The 26,920-nt window shown below is 48.4% G+C and overlaps 1 protein-coding gene across 1 annotated transcript; it reads left to right on the top strand.

Annotated features, from left to right (window-relative positions):
- The first annotated feature begins 349 nt into the window (after positions 1–349).
- On the top strand, positions 350–26,673 carry TMED5 (transmembrane p24 trafficking protein 5). Its single transcript, XM_075322338.1, has 4 exons — positions 350–761; positions 5,113–5,210; positions 5,303–5,486; positions 25,061–26,673. Exons 1-4 carry the CDS (start codon positions 591–593, stop codon positions 25,277–25,279), a joined length of 672 nt encoding a protein of 223 aa, XP_075178453.1. The 5' UTR covers positions 350–590; the 3' UTR covers positions 25,280–26,673.
- The last annotated feature ends 247 nt before the right edge of the window (positions 26,674–26,920 follow it).

The raw sequence follows: 26,920 nt of genomic DNA, 5'->3' as shown, positions 1-26,920 counted from the left end.
TATTCCAGCGCCTGCTGTTTCCAGTACAATAAGCAGCAGGCAGGTATGGTAAAAAAAAACAAAAAAAATGCCATTTGTATATACAAGGTTAGGGTCACTCTCTGCTGCATCATGGGAGTTGTAGTTCTGACTGTTACACAATCCCCTCTCTCTTTTATGTATGGGGAGATGTGGAGTCTGATAGGAGAGTGATACACTGCAGGGTGGACCTAGTGACACCTCTGCAGGAGGAGAGACGCATATTGATAAGACTGAATGTAATACAAGCCGTTACTCTCTATCACAGAACTACATTACCCAGAATTCCACATTCCCTTTAAACCCTGGTTTCTGCACTAGCCCTTGTGGCCGGTAGGAGGGGAGTATGGACTGGTGTGACCGGCCGGGCCGTGCAGCCAGGACCTCCCGGGGGCGCAGGGGGACTCCGCTGATTGGCTGCACCGCGCTCTTCCGGGCACTGCCCACATTCGGGAGAGGAGGATTTGCACGTGCTCCTGCCCCTGCAGGTGGTGCTGGGAGCGGGCACCGCGGGGAGCGCAGCGCCGGTCACACTGCTGGGCACGGGGAGGACACTGCTGGGCACCGCGGGCATGTGGAGGGCAGCGCTGCTCGCCCTGCTGGCCGCACTGAGCTGTGTGCAGCGCTGCGGGGGCTTCTCCCAGGCTGTGGATAATGACTTCACCTTCACCCTCGGCGCCGGCCGCAGGGAGTGCTTCTACCAGACCATGAAGAAGGATGCCACCCTGGAGATAGAGTACCAGGTAGGCGGAGGGCGCCTGCTGTGCACTGCCGGGGATCACAGCCTCGGCACAACGCGGCAGAACCTGGAAAAGTTTTATCCAGGATTGTAAATAGATATTTGGGGGACAGAAAAAAACTCATTGATACATTTGGGGTGTGAGCATAGAAGTACTCCAGGCAGATTAACACATAGGTGTTCTAGAGGAAGAGGATATCATGTACTGTACATACATTACTGGGCAGAATATTTTCAACAGGTCTGGCTGCCAAATATTTTTTATTGGGGGGGCATTTTTTTTTTATTTTAAAAACTGGTATCTGCCAGGTGTGTGTTGAACTCTCATTGATTGGTGTGTGTGTGTGTGTATGTGTGTATATATATATATATATATATATATATATATATATATATATATATATATATATATTAAATTTTTTTTTAGATGGCCGGATTCTAACGTACCGGGTAGTCTAGAATGTGTATGTAGGTTAGCAGATTGAATAATAAGGTAATGAATGGACTGGACGGGTTAGGTTTAATTTAGTATTCTTATTGTTTTTAAAATGACAAACAGAAGGAACAGTTTTAATAGAAGAGTCTAATGTTTAATGATGTCCATGGCTTGTAATGAAAGAAGGCCATGAACAGTTTAAAGTAAAAATATGCTGATGCTGTGATGTGGCCCAATACTGGTATGTCTCTCCATCGTGGTGCAGCCACCATCCTGACATGTGCCCCCATCCTGTGGGGTAATGTGTGCGGGGGGATGGAGCAGAGCGGGGCCATGACGCTGAGGACGTCCGTGCCGGGGACTGTATGGCTGGGGACAGGTGACTATCCAGGTGTGTGTTTGAGCTGCTTTCACACTTGCATTCAGCACAATCCACCGCTATGGAGAATAGCGCAGTCCGTTAACGCACTGCGCTGTTCTCCATAGACTTGTATTGACGACGCACTGTAACGCAAGTGTCTGCATTGCATCCACTGGAGGACGCTGCGTCGTTAATTTGACGCAGCGTCAGGCGGAGGGAAAGCTGCAGATAGCGTTTTTTGGGTTATTAAAATATCGCACCTTGACGGATTCTGTTAGAATCCGCCAAGGTGTTTAATGATTGTCCATTGGGGCGGATTCCGCCGCAATGCACTAAGCGATGGAATCCAATGACTGATTCCGTCACGTTCTACTGCGCATGCTTAGCATGTCCAGCAGAACGATCTAAATCGTTTAAAATCACTCCTGGTCTCCCCCCCCCCCCCCCCCCCCTCCCCTCCCTAATTTATTATAGGGGCCTTTTCAGCTCTAGATGCATTAAGGTACCGTCACACTAAGCGGTGCTCCAGCGATCCCACCAGCAACCTGACCTGGCAGGGATCGCTGGAGCGTCGCTACACGGGTTGCTGGTGAGCTGTCACACAGGCGGATCTCACCAGCAACCAGTGACCAGCCCCCAGCCAGCAGCAACGAGTGGAAGCATGCTGCGCTTAGTAACTAAGGTAAATATCGGGTAACCAAGAAGCCCTTTCCTTGGTTACCCGATATTTACCTTGGTTACCATCGCACACCGCTTAGCACTGGCTCCCTGCACTCCTAGCCAGAGTACACATCGGGTTAATTATCCGATGTGTAGTCTGGCTATGTGTGCAGGGAGCAGGAGCCGGCACTGGCAGCTGAGAGCGGCGGACGCTGGTAACGAAGGTAAATATCGGGTAACCAAGGAAAGGGCTTCTTGGTTACCCGATATTTACATTGGTTACCAGCGTCCGCAGAAGCCGGCTCCCTGCTCACTGCACATTTAGTTGTTGCTCTGTCGCTGTCACACACAGCGATCTGTGCTTCACAGCGGGAGAGCAACAACTAAAAAATGGCCCAGGACATTCAGCAACAACCAACGACCTCACAGCAGGGGCCAGGTTGTTGCTGGATGTCACACACAGCAACATCGCTAGCAACATCGCTGCTACGTCACAAAAATCGTGCCTGAGCAGCGATGTTGCTAGCGATGTTGCTTAGTGAGACGTGGCCTTTAGCCCTGTACAGGGTATGTAGTGACATTAACAGATATTTGAACAGTGAAGATTTGAAACTTCTAAGTTTATTCAGAAGTTGTGGAAGTTTTCATTATACAGTAGATATATGTATTTTATTGTACTTGGTCTGTGTGGGCTTCGGATGTACATTTAGAGTTATTTCCAAAATAGTATGTTATCCTCCAATGGATGGAGGTCAAACTTTTTCAAGTGAGAGAGAAACGGGGGGAAAAAGTGTCAAATTGTGCCAAAGTAAGAACTGCGAGTTTAGAATAAAACATATAATCCTGTATTCTGATTACCGTAATGTCATCTCTGCAGTGAGGGGAACAGTGGTCTTCACTGCAAGATTCCACATAGCTGTACATTGCCCATGCTGTTATACAGGCGTGTCCGTGTATTTGATGGAATGTTCCAAATATTTTGGTAGGATTTTATTACATGCATGATTGTGATTTTTCTCTCCGGCGTCCTATTTCTCAGTCATATCAGATCCTATATAACTAAACATTGGTACATGATGATTTTCTAACCTCCGGCAGAACTTTGCATGTTTTCTTTTTTTTTTTTGTCTTGGTTTTGTACAGGTCTTATACACAGGCTGGATGTGCGGCCTATCCATGTAGTAGATCTACACCATATGCCTGTACCAGTATTGTGGATGAGACCTGCAGCTGCCATTGGACTAGTTGTGCAAAAAGCTTGTCAGCCCTTGCAAATCAGTAAAATGAAATAAAGCGCTGACTGCGGCGATTCTTTCACTGGCCACAATCAAGTGGACCATGGACCTGCAGGCCGCAAGAAGCAACCTCAGGGGCCACATGTGGACCACTTGTTTGAGACCCCTGGCTTAGATGTACTGATGTGAGAGCACTGAATTCCTCAGCAGAGAGGGGAGAAAGCACCATTGGTGGATCACTTTGCATACACAGCACTCCACAATATTGAGTATATTGCTGGAATATGTAGTGTCAAAGTGCCAGTCCTGAACAGCAGATAAATCTACTTGGAAATGTAGTTGTGTTTTTTAATGGAGGGAAGCTGTAGAGTCCTGCAATATGATTCTTTTAACAGGCACATAAGTCTGAGTGTTTTTGGATTAATGAAAAAACACTAAGAAGCAAAGGTGCAAAATAGGGTGTTATCTGGTAAAAAAGGACTAAGAGAGGAAGTACGCCCTTTTCAAGTTGACACACAAGACATGCTTAAGGCTATGTGCCCACGGGAGCTTGCATCTGCAAATTTTGCCGCGGAAAACCTGCTGATTTTTCTGGATTTTCTAGATAAATCCGCAGGTTTTAGCATGTACAGTCACTCCCCATGTTATCCTATGGGACATGGGTAGTGCTGTGTCCATGCTGCGGAAAGTGCGGCTGCCAAACATGCTGCGGATGTAGGCATCCGCATGTATAATTGCATGTCAATTATTCATTTGGAATTACCACTATGGAGGTAAGAGGCCGGGACGTCCGCAAGTAAGCCGCATGAATGTCCGCATGTTTCCCGCAGCTATTCCGCTGTAATCTAGCAGCTAAAAATAGCTGCGGGCAGCTGCGGGAAACATGCGCTCGTACCTGCGGATACATCCGCAGATGAAAGCTCCCGTGGGCACATAGCCTAATAATGGAGCAGCTGCTGCAGATACACGAGTGCACAGAACAGTGCAGAAAAAGGACAGAAAACGTGTTCACTCCGCGCTGCTGCTGAAGACTTTCCAAGGGAAGATCCACAGTGGTGATTCTTTTCCTGAAAGAGTAGCTTGTAATGACTTTTGAAATGCATTGAATAAAAACCACGTATCTCCATTGATATGTCCTGGATCTTCACTTGTAAAGTCTTCAGCAGCAGCGCGGAGTGAACACGTCTTCTGTCCTTTTTCTGTTTTTGGATTAAATCATACCTGCTATGCAAGGCCGGGAACACTTCCGTTGGAGACTGAAAATCGCAATGGAGATGTGATGAAACACTAACGTATATCAGCGTTGGGGAAGGACTGCAGCAGACCATAAATATTTGGGTCTTATAACCGTGTACAGTATAGTGTTAATTCTTGTTGCGTATCCATTCATACAGTATGGGGAAACATATTGACTCACATCTCTATCATTGAGTTTGCGAGTTTGGCCCTTTCTTCCAGAATTCATGTCTGAGTTCACAAATGGTTTTTCTGGATGAAGGGGCAACATTTCCCAAAGACTTGCAAAATGTCTTCCCAGAGGAGTGGAAGCTGTTCTAGCTGGAAAGGGACCAACTTCATATTAATACAACATCCCATTGTAAATGTATAATGTGTAGGTGTCCCAATACTGTCTTACCGTATCTTATGTGTTCTTTATGTGAAGGTCCTAGATGGGGCAAGTTTAGACATTGATTTCTACCTCTACTCTCCAAGTGGAGTCCAAATCCTATCTGAGGAACGACAGTCGGATGGTGTCCACACGTAAGTTACGGAAGACTACGTGCATAGATCAATCATGGGTTTTCGGTTTCTTGGTCACTGTACAAATTGCACTCCTTCTTCTACACCCCCAGGTTGGAGACTGTGGATGGAGATTACGAATTCTGCTTTGACAACACCTTCAGCCGTATATCAGAAAAAGTGATCTTCTTTGAACTGATATTGGATCATATGGGCGAAGACAGTGACGAAAAGGATGATTGGAAGAATTATGTCATTGGCACAGATCTCTTGGATATGAAGCTGGAGGATATACTGGTTGGTACCATTTTGTTTTGATATGTTCAAAGCTTGGGTTTACTTTCCCACCATGTTCCTTATTGGCGTTATTCTGGTGACTGGGCTCTATAAAGCGGACTCTGACCACACGGATGTAGCAAAGGTTCTCTCGACCAGTAATGCAGCCTCTTCATAACTTATCACAGATGGTTCTCACTCAGCAGGATTAAAATGGCTTCAAGATTGCACAAGTCATTGACTAATGTCATTTTAGGTGTCCAATTCCACTTTTCTGTAATATCCCAGTGCTGGGTTTTCTGGATTATTGATTGTAATTGACTACCGTATTTTTTTGGACTATAATACGCACTTTTTTCCCCCCAAATGCTGGAGGAAAGTGGGGTGGGGGGGTGCGTCTTATAGTCTGAATGTAGGGCTGTGGCGAATGAGGGTTCTACGGTGGAGCGGGTAATCAGCGGCATGAGCAGGCTGTAGCAGCGCCTGCCGTGACCATGTGGATCCGCTCATTTCATATGCACGGCAATCCTCTCTCAGCGCTGAAGCTGGCGCTGACAGGTGGGCGGGTGATGTGCGCAAAATCACGTGATCACCCCTGGCAACTACAGCCTGGAGTGATCATGTGTGGCTGTATTCACTGCCCCCCCGCGCCTCATCATCAGTGCGGGGGGCAGTGACTAAGTATACTCACCCGTCACCGTTGAATGCAGCATCGCGATGTCCTGTCTGCCGGCCGCTGCTGTGTGTGGGGACTAGCGGTGCACACAGCGATGACATCATCCCTGTGCACACTGCTCTCCACACACATCAGCGGCCGGCAGACAGGAGGACATCGCAATGCTGCGGGGAACAGCTCCACACAGGTCAGAGGCGCTGCTGCTGATACAGAGGAAGAAGAGCGATGAGTGAGGAAAGGTGAGTATAAACGTTTGGGGGTTTTTTTGTGTTCCACAGGATGCAGGCTATGTAGCGGGATGGGGCCACGTAGCGGGATGGGGGGCTATACCAGGATGAGGGACATACAAGGCAGGAGGATCATTACCAGGATGGGGTATCTTAGTAGAGTATTTGGGGACATTACCCCCATAATAGTGTCAGCAGCAGATCCTCGCCCCATAACAGTGTCATGACCACATTTTTTGCTTAAAATTTTATTTTTTTATTTTCCTCCTCTAAAACCAGGGTACATCTTGTGGTCCGGTGCGTCTTATAGTCCGAAAAATACGGTACATCTGCACATATGTAAACCTTAGGTTTCCTTATACCTTATGCATCATATGCAGAGAATAGGTACGAGACACTTGGATCATTATAACAGCCCATTGTTACTCCAGTATAACTCAGAAGAACTATGGGCGGTCTCAATACTAGAACCCTATTTTCTTTGTCGCTACATTGGGAGACCCAGACAATTGGGTGTATAGCTACTGCCTCCGGAGGACACACAAAGTATTACACTTAAAAGTGTAAAGCCCCTCCCCTCTGCTATACACCCTCCCGTGCATCACGGGCTCCTCAGTTTTTAAGCTTTGTGCGAAGGAGGCACACATGCAAGCATAGCTCCACAACTTAGTCAGCAGCAGCTGCTGACTATTTCGGATGGAAGAAAAGTGGGCCCATATAGGGCCCCCAGCATGCTCCCTTCTCAGCCCACTCTGGTCGGCGGTGTTGTTAAGGTTGAGGTACCCATTGCGGGTACGGAGGCTGGAGCCCACATGCTGTTTTCCTTCCCCATCCCTGCAGGGCTCTGGGTGAAGTGGGATCCATAATCGGTCTCTAGACACTGGGACCGTGCTCCCTCCGCAGCCCCTGGGAATCTGCTGGACAGGAGCTGAGTATCGTCAGGGACATGGCCCTGCTACTGCGAGGTACTCTGTATCCCCTTGGGGACGGCGCATGGCGCGCTTGTGTCGTACACGCTGCAGCACTGCTGGGCGTGTTAGTGCGCCGGGACCGCGCTTGTGGCCGGCTGCGCTTACACTCTAGTCTCCGGCTTCTGCCTAGTAACGCATATTCAAGGTGCTCTGTGTCCCCGTTGGGACGGCGCATAAAGCACCTTGGGCACAGACGCTGCAGCGACTGCGGCGTGCGTGTGGGTCCGGGACTACCGCGCCGACCGTGCACTGCCGGTCGGCCGCGATTTCAACTTTAATCCCCGGCTTTTGCGGCCTAGTATGGGATTCTCCCGCCCCCAGACCTGCCAGTCAGGGAAAAGGGCGGGACGGTCGGTGTGACGCCGACAGTGAGGGCTGTAGTACATTGAGCTGTCCTCCGCCCCCCTCACTACCCACGCTGAGGCACCAGATTCCCGCACTTTTGTGTGAACACGCCCATGCCTCCCTCCTCCTCAGAGACCGCCGTCAGCCATGTTTTTTTCAACACCTTCTGGCTGCAGCTGAGGGAGATCCGGGTCAGAGAATCTGAGGGCTACAAGCCACATCCGCAGCCCCTGCCGGAGACGGAGTATCGTCAGGGACACCCTGCAGCTACAGGTACTCTGTGTCCCCGTTGGCACGGTGCCTGAAGCACCTTGGCCTCAGACGCAGCTGTGATTGCGGTGGGCATTCTTTGTCCGGGACTACCGCGCCGACCATGCATGTTTGCCGGCCGCGGTTTTACTTGAATCCCCGGCTTTTGCGGCCTAGTGGGTTAACACTCCCGCCCCTGAGCCTGCCAGTCAGGGAGAGGGGCGGGAGGGTCGGTAGGTTGCCGACAGTGAGGGCTGGAGCACACCTCGCTGTCCTCCGCCCCCCCGCACTGATCCCTATAGACCACCGGATTCCTGCAGACACCTGCATCATAACGTAGGGAGTGCTGGAGCATACGTTGCTATCCTCCTTCCCCCTCACTGAGCACTGGGGGGCACCAGTTTTTCAAAGGTGGTCTTCCTAGGGTGTTGTCACCCCCTGGGTGCCGCAGTGTGTGTATATATATATATATATATATATATATATATATATATATATATATATATATATATATATATATATATATATATATATATATATATATATATATATATGTGTCTATCTATATGATTTCTTCGGCGCTCCATTGGGAGACCCAGACGATTGGGTGTATAGCTACTGCCTCCGGAGGCCACACAAAGTATTACACTAAAAAGTGTAAGGCCCCTCCCCTTCTGGCTATACACCCCCAGTGGGATCACTGGCTCACCAGTTTTCTGCTTTGTGCGAAGGAGGTCAGACATCCACGCATAGCTCCACTGTTCAGTCAGCAGTAGCTGCTGACTATATCGGATGGAAGAAAAGCGGGCCCATATGGGGCCCCCAGCATGTTCCCTTCTCACCCCACTTGCGGTTTGTAAGGTTGAGGTACCTATTGCTGGTACAGAGGCTGGAGCCCACATGCTGTTTTCCTTCCCCATCCCCCTGAGGGGCTCTGAGGAAGTGGGATCTTTCCGGCCACCAAGCCCTGAGGCCGGGCTCCATCCACAGACCCATAGAACCTGCTGGATGTGGAGCGGGAGTGCCGTTCAGGGACAAGGCCCTGCAACTTTCAGGTACTCTGTGTCCCCGTATGGCAGGCCACGCACACCCCAGGCTTGCTGGGTGTGCTAGTGCGCCGGGGACTGTAGCGCTGTGCGCTGGGCTTATAGTCCCCGCAGATTACTGGGGGACTTTACGTGTGGGGACCGCCGCGCCGACCGCCCCTGGAGCGGCGGCGCAGCTGCGACTTGTAGTGCGCCGGGGACGCGCCGACCGCGCTTTTACGGCGGCGGCGCTTCTAACTTTAGCCCCCGGCTTTTGCGGCCTAGCGCCGCTTCGTTCCCGCCCCCACCCTGTCACTCAGGGACAGGGAGAGACGCTGTTCTATAGCAGCGCCGAGGGCTGGAGACTTATTTGCATTCTCCAGCCCCCTTTACTAGACACAGTGGGCGCCGGGTTCCCGCTCTTGTCTCGGGCACGCCCTCGGCCCGCCCCTCTCCTCTGGACGCCGGCAGCCATTCCGGCACGCAGAGCGGGAAAACGGAGACACTGAGCTACCAGCACAGGATTCCGGCGCCACACACCCGCTTTTGTGCGGGCGGTAAGCGGCAACTAAAGTGCTGACCCACTAATGCCGAAGTGTCCTGTTGTACTTTTGTACGGTCGCTATTCAGGATGCAGACCTAGAAACAGCAGCAAAAGATCAGGGGTGCTAAAGCACAGACTCTATATGCTGCTTGTCTTGCATGTGCTGCAGTGTCATGTGTCCTTTATGCTTGTATGCTTTACATTGCACTGTAAGGGCTATTCTTGGCTGTCTACCCGCCTAGATGGCTAGACAGCGGCAGCAAACAGCAATGGTGCTAAGGCACAAGCTTTCAATGCTGCTTGGATTGCATGTGCTGCAGTGGTTATTTTCATGCTTGTATGCTATACATTCACTGTATGTCGCTTTTCTTGGCTAATGCTCCTGAATAACTAGACAACGGCAGCAGAAAAGCAAAGGTGCCAAGGCACAGGCTTTCTATGCTCCTTGTACTGCATGTGCTGAAGTGTTTATTGTACTTCATGCTTGTATGCTATACATTGCACTGTACGGTCGCTATTCTTGGCTAATGCTCCTAGATGGCTAGACAGCAACAGCAAAAAAAAAAAAAAAAAAAAAAAAAAAACCATGGGTGCCAAGGCACAGGATTTCTTGCTGCTTGTACTGCATGCGACTGTTCCAGGACCCCCAGTGTGTGTAATTACTCAACGGGGTCTCTGCTACAGGTGGCCAAAAGAACCACCTGTGATCCCTGTCCAGGGACAGGGACGGAGTTGCAGTTTCCGCTGATATATTGTCTGTGGCTATGACTAACATCTTACAGACTTGCAGTCCAGACAGACCTTGGGCAATGTTGATTCAATGCCCCTGGCCACCCTGATTTCGAAACAAATCATGGCTCCAGGAGGGTCCCATGCATCCCAGGGTGCAGGCTCTGACACGGACGACAGTCCCAGACGGCCTAAGCGAGCTCCCTAAGATCGGCCCTCGACTTCATCACAGTACTCTCTGTATGACGAGGCAGACGTAGCTGTTCAGGACTCCGATCCTGAGACCGCTCTCAATCCGGATACACCGGATGGTGACGCTATAGTGAATAATCTTATAGCGTCCATCAATGGAAGGTTGGGTATTTCTCCCTCAACTCCTCCAGTGGAGGGGTCAGCTTCACAGCGGAAGAAATCCCTATTTCGGTATCTCAAGCGTATATTGAGTACTTTTCTGGTCACTCTGACTCCAGAGAAGCAGTCCAGGAACATCACGCTTATCCCGATAAGCGTTTCTCCAACCGTATTGAAGATACGCGTTGTCTCTTCCCCCCTGACGTGCTCAAGCGCTCCAAGGGTGGATCCCCCAATCTCCAGGCTTGCGGCTAGATCTATAGTTGCAGTGGAAGATGGGACTTCACTTAAAGATGCCATTGACAGACAGCCCTATCGGCGGGTCGGTTGCCCCGGCATTCGCAGCCATAGAGGCACTCCAAGCTATTTCAGCTAGTATTGCGCAGAGGGACGCGGTCACATGTACATCTTGGCCGCAGTAGCGTCCTTCACCTCGCAATGTCGGCATTGCGACTCAAGCTGTTTATGCTGTCCTGGACTCTACGAGCCGTACGTCAGTGGCGTCCGCCAACTCCGTGTTGTTACGCTCCTAGTGTTAAGGAATTGGAGTAGATGCTGCTTCCACAAAAGTGCTTAACCAGATTGCCTTTATCTGGTGACAGACTGTTTCGTGAGCGGTTGGATTAAATCATTCAACTGTCCAAGGGTACGGATTCTTCCTTACCCCAGCTATCAAACAAGACCCATCAGGAGAAGGGACAGTCGAGGTTTCGGTCCTTCCCAGGCTCGGGCACGTCCCAATTGCCCTCGTCCAACAGGACTCAAAAGGCTCAGAGGGGCGCAGGTTCCTGGCGGGCTCAATCACGCCCGGAGAAGGCAGCCGGAGGAACCGCTACCAAGGCGGTTTCCTCATGACTTTCAGCCCTCTCTCTCCGCGTCCGCGGTCGGTGGCAGACTCCCCCGCTTTAGCGACATTTAACTGCCACAGGTCAATGGCCGGTGGGTGAGAGACAGTTTGTCGCAAAAACTTCCTCACCGGCCGAGCCGAGGCTCTTCTGCAGGCAGTAGGAGTCGTAATCCCGGTTCCTCCTCAGGAACAAGAGACACTTTTTACTCCGATCTGGTCGGGGTGACAAAATAGGACGACTCCTTCCGTTCCGTTCTGGACCTTAAACTGCTCAACAAGCATGTGAAAACCAGGCGGTTCCGGATGGAATCCCTCCGCTCCGTCATTGCCTCAATGTCTCAAGGAGATTTCCTAGCATCAATAGACATCAGGATGCTTATCTCCACGTGCCGATTGCTCCAGAGCACCGGCGTTTGCTACGATTCGTTATTGAAGACGAGCATCTTCGGTTCGTAGCCCTACCCTTCGGTCTGGCGACAGCCCCACGGGTTTTCACCAAGTTCATGGCAGCAGTGGGACCGCTCCCGCACTCTCAGGGTCACCCTGTGATCCCTTACTTAGACCATCTACTTGTCAAGGCACTCTTTTAAGAGGCATGCCAACACAGCCTGAACATGGCGCTGGAGACTTCCCAGAGTTTCGGGTGGGTCCTCAACTTGTCAAAGTTAAACCCAATCGCTGGCATATCTTAGCTTGGGGTTTCACACTCCCTCAGCGATGGTGAAGCTTCCACTGGACAAACAGCGGTCACTACAGACGGGGGTGCAGTCTCTCCTTCAAGGAGACACCTCATCCAGAGGCAGTCCCTTTCACGCAGTTTCATCTGCGTCCACTTCAATAGAACATTCTTCGCTAATGGGAGGGGAAGTCGATGTCCCTACACAGGAACGTCCCCCTTTCTCAGACGATCAAGGACTCTCTTCAGAAGAGTCCACTCTTCAGATCAATTGTCTGGAGCTCTGGGCAGTGCATATGGCACTGCAAGACTTCCTGCAGTGGCTGGAAGGCAAACAGATCCGAATTCAGTCGGACAATCCACAGCGGTGGCATACATCAACCACCAAGGCGGACTACGCAGTCGGCGAGCCTCCCAGGAAGTCCGCCGGATTCTGCTAGGGGTGGAAGACAGAGCATACACCATATCCGCAGTTCACATCCCGGGCGTAGAAAACTGGGAAGCAGACTTCCTCAGTCACCAGGGCGTGGACGCAGGAGAATGGTCTCTGCACCCGGACGGGTTTCACGAATCGGCACAACAGCAAGGTCCCGGTTTTCATGACGATCAAAGAGCTCTGGCGACAGGCATCTCACGGTCGGTCAACCGTGGGCACTCCCAGACCGGCCAGACTTACTGTCCCAAGGGCCGTTTTTTCCATCTGAATTCTACGGCCCTGAACCTACTGTGTGGCCATTGCGTCCTAGATCCTAGTGTCCTCAGGATTATCCCACGGGGTCGTTGCCACCATGAGACAGGCTATGAAGCCCACGTCTGCTAAGATCTACCACGGAAGTGGAAGATTTTCTTTTACTGGTGCTCTGTACAAGGAGTGTCCCCCTGGCCATTGGCATTGCCTACTTTTCTTTCCTCCCTGCAATCTGGGTTGGAAAAGGGCTTGTCGCTCGGCTACCTTAAAGGGCAAGTCTCGGCGCTATTGGTGTTTTTTTCAGAAGCGTCTAGCACGACTTTCTAAGGTACGCACGTTCCTGCAGGGGGTTTGGTCATATCGTCCCCCCGTACGAGCGGCCGTTAGATCCATGGGATCTGAACAGGGTACTAGTTGCTCTCCAGAAGCCGCCTTTCGAGTCTCTGACGGATGTTTCACTCTCTCGACTATCACGGAAAGTGGCCTTTCTGGTAGCGATCACGTCTCTTCGGAGAGTGTCTGAGCTAGCAGCGCGGTCATCCAAGGCTCCCTTCCTGGTGGTCCACCAGGACAAGGTAGTGCTGCGCCCCATTAAGGAGTTTCTCCCTAAGGTAGTATCCTCGTTTCATATTAATCAGGATATCTCCTTACCTTCTTTTTGTCCTCATCCGGTTCACCGGTATGAAAAGGATTTACATTTGTTAGATCTGGTGAGAGCACTCAGAATCTACATTTCCCGCACGGCGCCCCTGCGCCGCTCTGATGCACTCTTTGTCCTTGTCGCTGGCCAGCGCAAGGGGTCGCAGGCTTCCAAAGCCACCCTGGCTCGATGGATCAAAGAACCAATTCTTGAAGCCTACCGTTCTGCTGGGCTTCCGGTTCCATCAGGGCTGAAGGCCCACTCTACCAGAGCCGTGGGTGCGTCCTGGGCATTACGACACCAGGCTACGGCTCAACAGGTGTGCCAGGCAGCTACCTGGTCGAGTCTGCACACTTTCACCATACATTATCAGGTGCATACCTATGCTTCGGCGGACGCCAGCCTAGGTAGAAGAGTCCTGCAGGCGGCAGTTGCCTCCCCGTAGGGGAGGGCTGTCTTTGCAGCTCTAACATGAGGTATTTCTTTACCCACCCAGGGACAGCTTTTGGACGTCCCAATCGTCTGGGTCTCCCAATGGAGCGCCGAAGAAGAAGGGAATTTTGTTACTTACCGTAAATTCCTTTTCTTCTAGCTCCTATTGGGAGACCCAGCACCCGCCCTGTTGTCCTTCGGGATTTTTGGTGGTTTTTCGGGTACACATGTTGTTCATGTTGAATGGTTTTTCAGTTCTCCGACGTTACTTCGGAGTGAATTTGTTTAAACCAGTTATTGGCTTTCCTCCTTCTTGCTTTTGCACTAAAACTGGTGAGCCAGTGATCCCACTGGGGGTGTATAGCCAGAAGGGGAGGGGCCTTACACTTTTTAGTGTAATACTTTGTGTGGCCTCCGGAGGCAGTAGCTATACACCCAATCGTCTGGGTCTCCCAATAGGAGCTAGAAGAAAAGGAATTTACGGTAAGTAACAAAATTCCCTTCTTCACTGTTCGGCAGCATTATTGTTTTTGGCTGTATACCCTCACTGATTACTCTGCGGACGACAGGCTGTTGTCTGCTCTTAAAGAGTAAGGGTGCCAAAACACTGGCTTATTTTAACCTCTTGTGCGCCTATATTACAGGCACTGCACAGATAACAGCGACAGAGTTTCCATGATGAAAACTTCGCCGGCGTTCCCGGTCCAAGCGGCAGGGACAGAGTTACAGCTTGCTGAGAAACTCTCTGGGTCATTTTCCCTTTCCATGTCTCAGGCTATGGACAAGTGGTCGGCTAAGAGACTAGGAGTTTGCAGTCCAGACCGGTCCCTTAAACAGGCCCCGGGCACTGCGAGATCGCCCCAGGCCTCTGTCGGTCTGCGACGAAGCGTGTTCCTGGGGTGGCCTCTAGTTATGACGTGGGGTACTCCGGCACGAACCGCAGTCCCAGTCCGGCTAAGCAGCCTTGCTTGGAATCTTCCCCGACTTCTTCAAGGGTCTCAGCTTGAGGACCCTCTAGAGGATGGGGCGGAGGTCGCAACCCAGGACTCTGTCCGGACGTGGCTCTAACGGCTTCACAGATACTGTACAGAAGCACACCTTCCCGGACAAGCGTTTTACTAAACGTCTTATAACACATTCTCCTCTGACGTTGTTAACGTTCGGGCTCAGTGTCATAAGGTGCCCTCCAGTCTCTTGACTGGCGGCTAGATCAGCAGTAGCAGTGGCTGACGGGTCCACGCTCAAGAATGCCACGGACAGACAGATAGAACTCCTAATGAGATCCATCTATGAAGCTATCGGCGCGTCCTTTGCTCCGGCATTCGCAGCCGTATGGGCACTCCAAGCTATCTCAGCTGGTCAGGCGCAAATTGACGCACTCACACGTACGTCTGCGCCGCAGGTGGCGTCCATAACCTCTCAAACGTCGGCATTCGCGTCCTACGCTATTAATGCTGTCCTGGACTCTGCGAGCCGTACGGCGGTTGCACAGAAGGAGTGGTGGTCCCGGTCCCTCTTCAGCAACAGGGTCACGGTTTCTACTCCAACCTGTTTGTGGTTCCAAAGAAGGACGGGTCCTTCCGTCCTGTTTTGGACCTAAAACTGCTCAACAGACACGTAAGGACCAGGCGGTTCCGGATGGAATCCCTCCGCTCCGTCATCGCCTCAATGTCCCAAGGAGATTTCCTAGCATCGATAGATATCAAGGATGCTTATCTCCACGTACCAATTGCTCCAGAGCATCAGCGCTTCTTGCGCTTCGCCATAGGAGACGAACACCTTCAGTTCGCGGCACTGCCGTTCGGCCTGGCGACAGCCCCAAGGGTTTTCACCAAGGTCATGGCTACAGTAGTTGCGGTCCTCCACTCTCAGGGTCACTCAGTGATACCTTACTTAGACGATCTGCTGGTCAAGGCACCCTCTCAAGAGGCATTGCCAACACAGCCTCAACGTTACTCTGGAGATTCTCCAGAGTTTCGGGTGGATCATCAATTTTCCAAAGTCAAATCTGACACCGGTCCAATCGCTGACATATCTTGGCATGGAGTTTCATACTCTTCCAGCGATAGTGAAGCTTCCGCTGGACAAACAGCGTTCACTACAGACAGAGGTGCAATCTCTCCTTCAAGGTCGGTCGCACCCCTTGAGGCGCCTCATGCACTTCCTGGGGAAGATGGTGGCAGCAATGGAAGCAGTCCCTTTCGCGCAGTTCACCTGCGTCCACTTCAATGGGACATCCTACGCAAGTGGGACAGGATGCCGACGTCCCTAGACAGGGACGTCTCCCTCTCTCAGGCAACCAAAGCTTCCCTTCGGTGGTGGCTTCTTCCCACCTCATTATCGAAGGGAAAATCCTTCCTACCCCCATCCTGGGCGGTGGTCACGACGGACGCGAGTCTGTCAGGGTGGGGAGCAGTTTTTCTCCACCACAGGGCTCAGGGTACGTGGACTCAGCAAGAGTCCTCACTTCAGATCAATGTTCTGGAGATCAGGGCAGTGTATCTTGCCCTAAAAGCGTTCCAGCAGTGGCTGGAAGGCAAGCAGATCCGAATTCAGTTGGACAACTCCACAGCGGTGGCTTACATCAACCACCAAGGTGGGACACGCAGTCGGCAAGCCTTCCAGGAAGTCCGGCGGATTCTGCTGTGGGTGGAAACCACAGCATCCACCATATCCGCAGTTCACATCCCGGGCGTAGAAAACTGGGAAGCAGACTTTCTCAGTCGCCAGGGCATGGACGCAGGGGAATGGTCCCTTCACCCGGACGTGTTTCAGGAGATCTGTTGCCGCTGGGGGATGCCGGACGTCGACCTAATGGTGTCACGGCACAACAACAAGGTCCCAACATTCATGGCTCGATCTCAAGATCACAGAGCTCTGGCGGCAGACGCCTTAGTTCAGGATTGGTCGCAGTTTCGGCTTCCTTATGTGTTTCCTCCTCTGGCACTGTTGCCCAGAGTGTTACGCAAGATCAGGGCCGACTGCCGCCGCGCCATCCTCGTCGCTCCAGACTGGCCGAGGAGGTCGTGGTACCCGGATCTGTGGCATCTCACGGTCGGCCAACCGTGGGCACTGCCAGACCGACCAGATTTGCTGTCTCAAGGGCCGTTTTTCCATCTGAATTCTGCGGCCCTCAACCTGACTGTGTGGCCATTGAGTCCTGGATCCTAGCGTCTTCAGGATTATCTCAAGAGGTCATTGCCACTATGAGACAGGCTAGGAAACCAACGTCCGCCAAGATCAACCACAGGACGTGGAAAATATTCCTGTCGTGGTGCTCTGCTCAGGGGTTTTTCTCCCTGGCCATTTGCCTTGCCCACTTTTCTGTCCTTTCTTCAATCCGGATTGGAAAAGGGTTTGTCGTGAGGGATATTTCGCTCACACGTCTTTCGCAGAAAGTGGTTTTTCTAGTAGCAGTCACCTCACTTCGGAGAGTGTCTGAGTTGGCAGCGTTATCATGCAAAGCTCCTTTCCTGGTGTTTCACCATGACAAGGTGGTTCCGCGTCAGGTTCCGGAATTCCTCCCTAAGGTGGTATTCCCTTTTCATCTCAATCAGGACATCTGCTTACCCTCGTTGTGTCCTCATCCAGTTCACCGATGTGAAAAGGATTTGCTCTTGTTAGGTCTGGTGAGAGCACTCAGACTCTACATTTCTCGTACGGCGCCCCTGCGCCGCTCGGATGCGCTCTTTGTCCTTGTCGCTGGCCAGCGTAAAGGGTCGCAGGCTTTCAAGTCAACTTGGCTCAGTGGATCAAGGAACCAATTCTTGAAGCCTACCGTTCTGCTGGGCTTCCGGTCCCTTCAGGCTGGAGGCCCATTCCGCCAGAGCCATGGGTGCGTCCTGGGCATTGCTGCACCAGGCTACGGCTCGGCAGGTGTGTCAGGCGACTACCTGGTCGAGTCTGCACACTTTCACGAAGCACTATCTAGTGCATACCTACGCTTCGGCAGATGCCAGCTGAGGTAGGCGGGTCCTTCAGGCGGCGGTGGTCCACCTGTAGGAAGGAGCCGTTTTACGGCTCTTTTATCGAGGTATTCTTTTACCCACCCAGGGACTGCTTTTGGACGTCCCAATTGTCTGGGTCTCCCAATGGAGCGACAAAGAAGAAGGGAATTTTGTTTACTTACCGTAAATTCCTTTTCTTCTAGCTCCAATTGGGAGACCCAGCACCCGCCCCTGTGCCCTTCGGGCTGTTGTTTTCTTTGTGTACACATGTTGTTCAGATTGAATTGTTCTTGGTTATGGTTTCAGTTCTCCGAACATCCTTCGGATTGAATTTACCTTAGACCAATTTATAAGTTTCCTCCTTCCTGCTTTTGCACCAAAACTGAGGAGCCCGTGATGCACGGGAGGGTGTATAGCAGAGGGGAGGGGCTTTACACTTTTTAAAGTGTAATACTTTGTGTGTCCTCCGGAGGCAGTAGCTATACACCCAATTGTCTGGGTCTCCCAATTGGAGCTAGAAGAAAAGGAATTTACGGTAAGTAAACAAAATTCCCTTCATTGATACTCAAATTATCTTATAGTACATTAGTCTTCTAAAATTGGGTAAAGCGTCCTGATTGATCATTTTTCTCTAATTATCGTAGCAGATGGAGCTCTTTTCAAGGCCTCCATCACCTCCACAATTTACTTTTCATAGGAAAGCATGATTTGTACTGAATTGTTGCAGTATCGCAAATTTAAGTCTCTTAGGGAAATTAACTTAGGAATTAACTTAGGGAGTACAAACTTATGATGACCTTTGACACATTCAGAGTAGGAATGAATGTGTCTCATGGATTCATGTCTTTTTACATCAGTTAAAAGATGTGCTCCTATGACCATCCGAGCGTGTCACAGCCCGGACCAGACCCTGATCGGAGGACAATAAAACTTTCACACTGAACTGCAGCAAAATTTATGGCCACAACAGTTTGCCCCCCTGCCATAGTGATAGTTCTGTTTTATATAACTTGTTTTTTGTTTTTGTTTTTTTTTACTGCACTATTCTAAGTCCTGTTGTGTATAAATATGTGACTCTTCAGATTTTGTGTTATACCATGCCTGATGAAGAGACCTGAGTAGTCTCGAAAGCTTGCAATTATTACCATCTTTTCAGTTAGCCATTAAAAGGTATCAACCACTGAGGACTTGAGTTCTTTTAAACAATTTTTTTTAAAGAAAATGAAAACGTCTAAACAAATATTTAACTCGCTCCTCTTTTCCCAATTTCTTCCATAAAAGTCTGATATGGGTCAAATAATTGTATATTTTCATATACGTTAAAGGGAACCTGTGAGGTGCAATATGCACCCAGAACCATGAGCAGTTCTGGGTGCATATTGCTAATCCCTGCCTAACCGTCCCTGTATACACTAGCATAGATAAATAGATCTTTAGAAAAAGTATTATATGCTATGATATGCTAATGAGCAAGGGGACTAGTCATTAAGGGCGTTACTTCCCTTGACTAGTCAGCCCCCTTAGCATGTAAGCACGCCCCTGTGGGCGTACTAACATGCTAATTAATGCACAGCTTCACCATACATACCTCAGTTTTGATGGCGGCCGGCAGAAGATGGATGTGCACTGGGCATGATCTGGAGAAAAATAACCTGAATCTGACAGTAATAATAATTAAAATGAACAAATGAAAGTCAGACATTGCTGCTTTTCAACCATGCTTCCACAGAATTTTTTAAAAAAAATAACTCATGAAACAGGCCTGGACAGAAATGATGGTACCCCTGAAAATAATGTGACAAAAGGGACATGTTCAATCAATGTGTGTCCACTAATTGGCATCACAGGTGTCTACAATCTTGTAATCAGTCAGTGGGCCTGTATATAGGGCTACAGATACTCACTGTGCTGTTTGGTGACATGTTGTGTACCACACTCAACATGGACCAGCGAAAGAAAGAGTTCTCAGGAGATTAGAAAGAAAATTATAGACAAACATGTTAAAGGTAAAGGTATCTCCAAGCAGCTTGATGTTCCTGTGACTACAGTTGCACATATTATTCAGAAATTTAAGACCCATGGGACTGTAGCCAACCTTTCTGAACCTGGCCGCAGGAGGAAAATTGATGACAAATCAAAGAGATAATACGAAGGTTAACAAGAGCCCAGAAAAAAATCGTCTGAAAAGATTAAAGGTGAACTTCAAGCTCAAGGAACATCGGTGTCAGATCGCACCATCCGTCATTGTTTGAGCCAAAGTGGACTTCATGGGAGACTATCAAGGAGGACACCATTGTTCAAAAAGAACATAAAAAAAGCCAGACTGGAAGTTGCCAAAATTCATGTTGACAAGCCACAAAGCTGGGAGAATGTCCTATGGACAGATGAGCCAAAAATGGAACTTTTTGACAAGGCGCATCAGCTCTGTGTTCACAGACGGAAAAATGAAGGATGTCAAGAAAAGAACACTGTCCCTACTATGAATCATGGAGGAGGCTCTGTTATGTTCTGGGGCTGCTTTGATGAATTTGTCACAGAGTGTCTTGAATCTCTGCATGGTACAATGAAATCTGAAGACTATCAAGAGATTCTAGAGAGAAATGTGCTGCCCAGTGTCAGAAAGCTTGGTCTCAGTTGCAGGTCCTGGGTCTTGCAACAGGATAATGACCCACAACACACAGCTAAAAATACCCAAGAATAGTTAAGAGGAAAACATTGGACTATTATGAAGTGGCTTCTAGGAGTCCTGCCCTAAATCCGATTGAGCATCTTCGGAAAGAGCTTAAAATTGCTGTCTGGAAAAGGCAACCTTCAAACGCCAGACAACGGGACCAGTTCGCTCTTGCGGAGCGGCCAAAATACCTGTGGAGATGAGAGGTGCAGAAGTCTCATTGACCGTTACAAGAATCGTTTGATTGCAGAGATTGCCTCAAAAGGTTGTGCAACCAAATATTAAGGTGGCATGCTGGCTCAGTGGTTAGCACTGCAGCCTTGCAGCTGGGGTCCTGGGTTCGAATCCCACCAAGGACAACATCTGCAAGGAGTTTGTATGTTCTCCCCGTGTTTGTGTGGGTTTCCTCCGGGTTCTCCAGTTTCCTCCCACACTCCAATAGGGAATTTAGATTGTGAGCCCCTATGGGGACAGCGTTCCTGATGTATGTGAAGCGCTGCGGAATATGTTAGTGCTATATGAAAATAAAGATTTATTTTTTATTTATTTTATATTAAGTTGAGGAGGAGGAGGATAACCTCATTTCTGTCCAGGCCTATTTCATGAAGTTTTAGGTTTTCTTTTAAAATTCTGTGGAAGCAGAAAAGCAGCAATGTCTGACTTACATTTGTTCGTTCATTCATTCATTCATTCATTCATTCATTTCTTTTGTCAGATTCAAGTTATCGCTGTGACCATTGTGGGTTTTTCTTTCATTAAATGAGGGGTACCAACAATTTTTCCCACATGCGTTGTTGCAGCTGTATAAGCAGATGGCTGCGCCTGATGTGAGTAATATAGAAACTAGGTTTATTACTATAATTGAGACAAGTGAGAATGGAAGTTGCAGATCTGTGTGAACTTTTAGGGCAGGTGGACCGAGTCCAGGACGGAAAGCTCCAGCACACACAGACATGTTTGCCATCGGTAATGTTCCTATTTACTGTTAATCACTTTACATTTTCGGCTGCTGACCGCCTGTGTTAATGTCGTGTTTAGTTTTTTGATAATTAATTGAAGCTGCCGTTTAAACATGGAAGGTAAATATAAATGGGAGTTTCTGCTTTCGTGAAGAATTACAGACAGGCTTTTGTTGTAGAAGTTACACGTAAGTAAAGAGAACCGGTTATCTCCAGTGACCTTTGCATTGTTAGATATTGTGCAAGACTTTTAGGCTTCAAATTTTTTTTATTTTTTTTTTATTTGCTGTATCCAAACATCTATAAACGTCTGGGTACAGTTTGCTTTTCGTTTCATCCATTGTCTTGATGGCAATATTCATCTTAATGTGAAGATACGATGATCACATAATGTGCTAATATGTACTGTCAACATTCCCTCCACCGACCAAAGAAACAGTGAGATGTGATTGACGCTCACTTTTTGTGTTCAGCGCAGCAGCAGTAGTATCTCCCCGCAAAAACGTGCCTGTCGTAGCGGTAACTTTGCCAAATGAACAATATTCTCACATCTACACTGAAAGGGCAGTGCTCCTAAAACATACAGATTGGGAATATAGATTGTGAGCCCCAATGGGGACAGTGATGATCATGTCTGCCAGGCATTGCGGAATATCATAGCAATATATAAGTACAATATATAGGACCTTGGAAGCATCTTGATATAATATAAAAAAAAATCAACACTTTTAAGATGCACTTGACCCCATCATGGGAAAAAACGGAGGATAGAAAATAAAGACTATAATGAATTGGACAGACCTCTTGGCCCCCATGTTCCACATTCGTGTTTGGATTTCTTAATAATTTGCTGCAGTGAAACACAATTAATAAATTTGATTGTTGGCAGAGATTCCGGGGAGAATGACCTGTATGTAAACCAGTTTGTCCTGAGGTGTGTCAGTCCGGTTTGCACAGATCACGGAAAATAGGATCAAATTTGCTTAAAATCGCACAAAAAGTGCAAACTGTTCATGCAGCTAAATGGCGCATTGTGACCATAAGTTGACTGCGTTTTTTGCATGACGGTACGTGCAGTGTGTTTGGTTCCTACAATCCGGCTGCTGTGTGCGCCAGATGACTAGGTTCACAAGGCGGATTAATAAGCGCACGGGTTCACCCATATCCCCTCCAGTGGGACTGTCAGCTCGCGCACTCATTCTTTCCCTTAGGTGGATGTGTCTTTTCACCACAAAGTGCAGCAGCACTGGGGGGTGGGGGGGTGCTACCCATCATGTTTGTTTTTTTTTGTTTACCGCATAACCCAAATCTTGATTATTTTTAATTTTTTTTTATCCAAGACTGGCATAAAAGTAATTTTCACAAATCTCAACTTTGCCATCTGGCCTTTATACTGACTGATATAAGGACACATTAAAAATAACAGGACACAGCCACAATGTTAGACTGCTGCAGAGATGCTCGTGCCGATCATTTACCAGGGGGATAAACTGCTTAATATTACAGCATAATACGGATGAAAGATCTATAAGATACTAGGCACAAAGATACAGAAATACATCTGTATTTTAGACCTGTGTCATTAAATTTAGTTTTGGGTGTGTATATATAGATATTTTTATTATATATTTTACTACTGGCAATTGGTATTTCAAGGTGTTTTCCAGATTAAAGAGAAACCCTGGCCATATGTGCAGTTTGGTGTTTAAATGGAACCTGTCACCAGATTTGGGGCCTATAAGCTGCGGCCACCACCAGTGGGATCTTATATACAGTATTCTGGAATGCTTTATATAAGAGCCTAGGCCGCTGTGTAGAACGTAAAAATCACTTAGGGGGGGTGGTCTTTTCCAATGGGTGTCGCTACTCTCTGGTGCGGTGTCTCCTCTGGCATCTACGTCATCCACACAGGCTGACATTGCGGTCCTACGCAGGCACACTTTGGTCTGCCATGCTGAGGGCAGATCAAGTACTGTAATGCACAGGCGTGAGGAAAGGTTACAGATCACCGTGCATGGGCCCTATAACAGTTTGATCTGCCCTAAGCAGGACAGAACAAAGTGTGCCTGTGCAGGACCTCAAAGCCGGCTAGTGTGCATGACATAGGACGTGTCATACACACAGGCCTCAGAAGGAAAAGGACAGCGATCAACGCAGAGAGGAGGCGCTGGACCAGAGAGCAGTGACACCCATCGGACCGGATAGCCCCTTAGGTGAGAATTATAAAGGTGTTTTTATGTTATACAGAGCGGCCTGGGCTCTTATATGCAGTATTCTGGAATACTGTATATAAGAGCTCACTGGTGGTGGCTGTAGCTTATAGTCTCCAAATCTGGTGACAGGTTCCTTTTTAAATCAGCAGAAAAATAATAAATCCCTGTGCTTTTCTCACCCTTCCCAGGTCTAGCACTGAATCTCCACTGCTGCTCCCACGTTCTATTATTGCAGCATAATCGGTGCAATAGTCAGTCGGTGAGCTCGGCCTAACTAGTACCAGCTAATGAGCTCAATGGCTGAAGTGGTGGAGGCTGCTCTGGGTTGGGGTAGGTGCACACGACCATTATCTCCACCCCTGAGAGAACTACGGTCCGATTATACTCAGATCTGTTTTTCTCAGAATTGGAGACAAAAAAAGCTCCTCTATTCATCCAGTCTGTGAAAATTGGATGTCATCCAAGTGCAGTTCAATGTTTTCAATACACGCAGACTTGCATTTCCTTTTTTTTTTTATTTTTTTATTTTTTTTCTCGGAACACTTGAAGAAAGAAAAAAAAAATCAGACTTGTGCACAGCCTTTTAGACTGACATTGGTCTGATTTGTGATCTATCAAAACCACAGACTTAATCTGCTCAGCATTTTTCTGAGACTAAAACCCCCCTCTTAAGGCCCAGTCACACATAACAACTTACCAGCGATCCCGAAAACGATGCGACCTGATAGGGATCGCAGGTAAGTCGCTGGGAGGTGGCAGGTGAGATATCACACAGTCAGACCTTACCAGCGATGCAGGAACAATACAGATCGCAGTAGCAACCTGTATAACGATCTCAGCAGTCACTGTGACCCTGTCACACAGTGTCACACACAGCGATGTGTCCTGCCCAGCAGGACATCGCCTTTGAAGAAAATGGCCTGGACCATTCTGCAACGACCGGCGACCTCACAGCAGGGGCCTGATCGCTGGTAGGTGTCACACATAAGATCGCTAACGGGATCCCTACTGCGTCACAGAAACCGTGACTCAGCTGCGATCTCGCTAGCGATCTCGTTATGTGACAGTACCTTTTAGAGGAGAAGGTTATCGGTAAATTTACCCTTTGGTGATACTACTTTGTGACTTTAGTCACCTTTTATCAGTTTTATCAGATGAACCAGTAATCATCTTAAGGCAAAATGTATGTATGTATGTATGTATACATACATACATACATACATTATTGTGTTTGGCTGGAATAATCTCGTCATCCATGGCTACGCAGCTGCGTGGGTTATAACAGTGAAGAATATCCACCCACAATAGTAATGTGAATTACCACAAACAATGACTTTTTAGTCTTCCGATGTGAGACCTTTTATTTTCTAACTCGTTGACATTTTATTTTTTTTCCTCTTTCCAGGAAACCATTAACAGCGTGAAAGCCAGATTAGGCAAAAGCCTCCAGCTGCAGACTCTGCTCAAAGCCTTCGAAGCAAGAGATCGTAATATCCAGGAGAGTAACTATGACCGAGTGAACTTCTGGTCCACAGTGAACTTAGTAGTGATGGTCGTGGTTTGCGTCACCCAAGTGTATATGTTGAGGAGTCTTTTCGAGGACAAGCGGAAAAGCCGACCTTGACTGTACTTTTACCACTTGAAGAACTGAGCCAAGATCATGGGGGAAATAAACTTGATTGAATGGACGGGGGCTTTATAATGGCATTTGTATTTGAGTTACAATATTGATTGTAGAGTTGTAACATTTTTAGTCTTAATCCTATTTAGGTCCAAGCACATAATTCACTTATTTTCATTACTTTTTTTATTTTTAGAAATTGCAATAACCTTAGACCTATTTTTGCCTTTACGGAGCCTGTAGGTGTCATGTCTGGGCCTATATCTCAAGGAGTACTGGAGAAAATACTATTGTCCAACCGACTTGTATTTAGTCTTTATACTCAGAAGTACCAATACAATATGAAGAACATTGGTACAATGTCTGCATTGTAGATTAACACTAGAAGTCCCAGAGAGGGGTCATTTAACATTTCTACCATTTGGAATCCTATAGAGCTCAAAATTCCTGGGACTTCTAGTGTTAAAGGGAAGCGGTCACAAAATTTGTCCCCTATAAGCTGCATCCACCACCACTGAGCTCTTATATACAACATTGCAGAATACTGTATATAAGAGCCCAGGCTGCTGTATAGAATGTAAAAAACACTTTTATAATACTCATCTTAGGGGCAGTCTAGTCTGATGGGTGTCGCTGCTCTCCCGACTGATGTTTCCTACATGCTGCAATCACGGTTCTCCTTCAGAGGCCCATGTGCATGACTCCTCCTATGTCATCCACACTAGCCAGCATTGAGGTCCTGCATTGTAATGTGCATGCGTGGGTGGTCTTTAACCTTTCCTCGTGCCTGCGCATTACAGTACTATGATCTGCCCTCAGCAGGGCAGAGAGAAGTGTGTCTGTGCAGGAGCAAGATGGAGACCGCTGTGTGGATGACATAGATGTGTCATCCATACTGGGCTAGGTAGAAGGACTGCAATGGCAGTAGAGAAGAGGTGGTGGACTGGAGAGCAGTGACACCCATCGGACCGGACCGCCACCTAGGTGAGTATTATGAAAGTGTGACCGGAGAATGGAAACTCCTATCCGACCAGTCTGCACTGCACCACCAAATAGATAGTATTCTAGAATACTATATATAAGAGCTCACTGATGGTGGCTGCAGCTTATAGTCGCCAAATCTGGTGACCGTTTCCCTTTTAATGTTCCCCAAAGATAAAGAATAACATACTGAAGGCTTTCTGATCATTTATTAGAATTATTAAATCTTTGCAGGGAAAAAGATGACTGGGCAGATCTCACACTAATCAGTCAGAATATTTGTTTTAAAATTTCATGCTGTAGTATTCTCAAATATTAATGTTTTAACAGAGCCATTCCCCCATGAGGTCTAACTATATCTGTGTATGTCCCTTTTCTTACAGGAGTTCAAATGGTGATAAATCATTTTAGATAAATCTTTGTTGCTGCTTTATCATTTGTAGTTTATTGAAGTAATATTATTTCTTTGTCGCTCCATTGGGAGACCCAGACAATTGGGTGTATAGCTTCTGCCTCCGGAGGCCACACAAAGTATTACACTTAAAAGTGTAAAGCCCCTCCCCTTCTGCCTATACACCCCCCGTGCATCACGGGCTCCTCAGTTTTTATGCTTTGTGCGAAGGAGGCTGACATCCACGCATAGGTCCACATCTTAGTCAGCAG

The sequence above is a fragment of the Anomaloglossus baeobatrachus genome, chromosome 8 (genome assembly GCF_048569485.1).
Source record: "Anomaloglossus baeobatrachus isolate aAnoBae1 chromosome 8, aAnoBae1.hap1, whole genome shotgun sequence".
In the NCBI taxonomy this organism is placed as follows: Eukaryota; Metazoa; Chordata; class Amphibia; order Anura; family Aromobatidae; genus Anomaloglossus; species Anomaloglossus baeobatrachus.
This window is presented reverse-complemented; position numbering and strand designations above follow the sequence as displayed.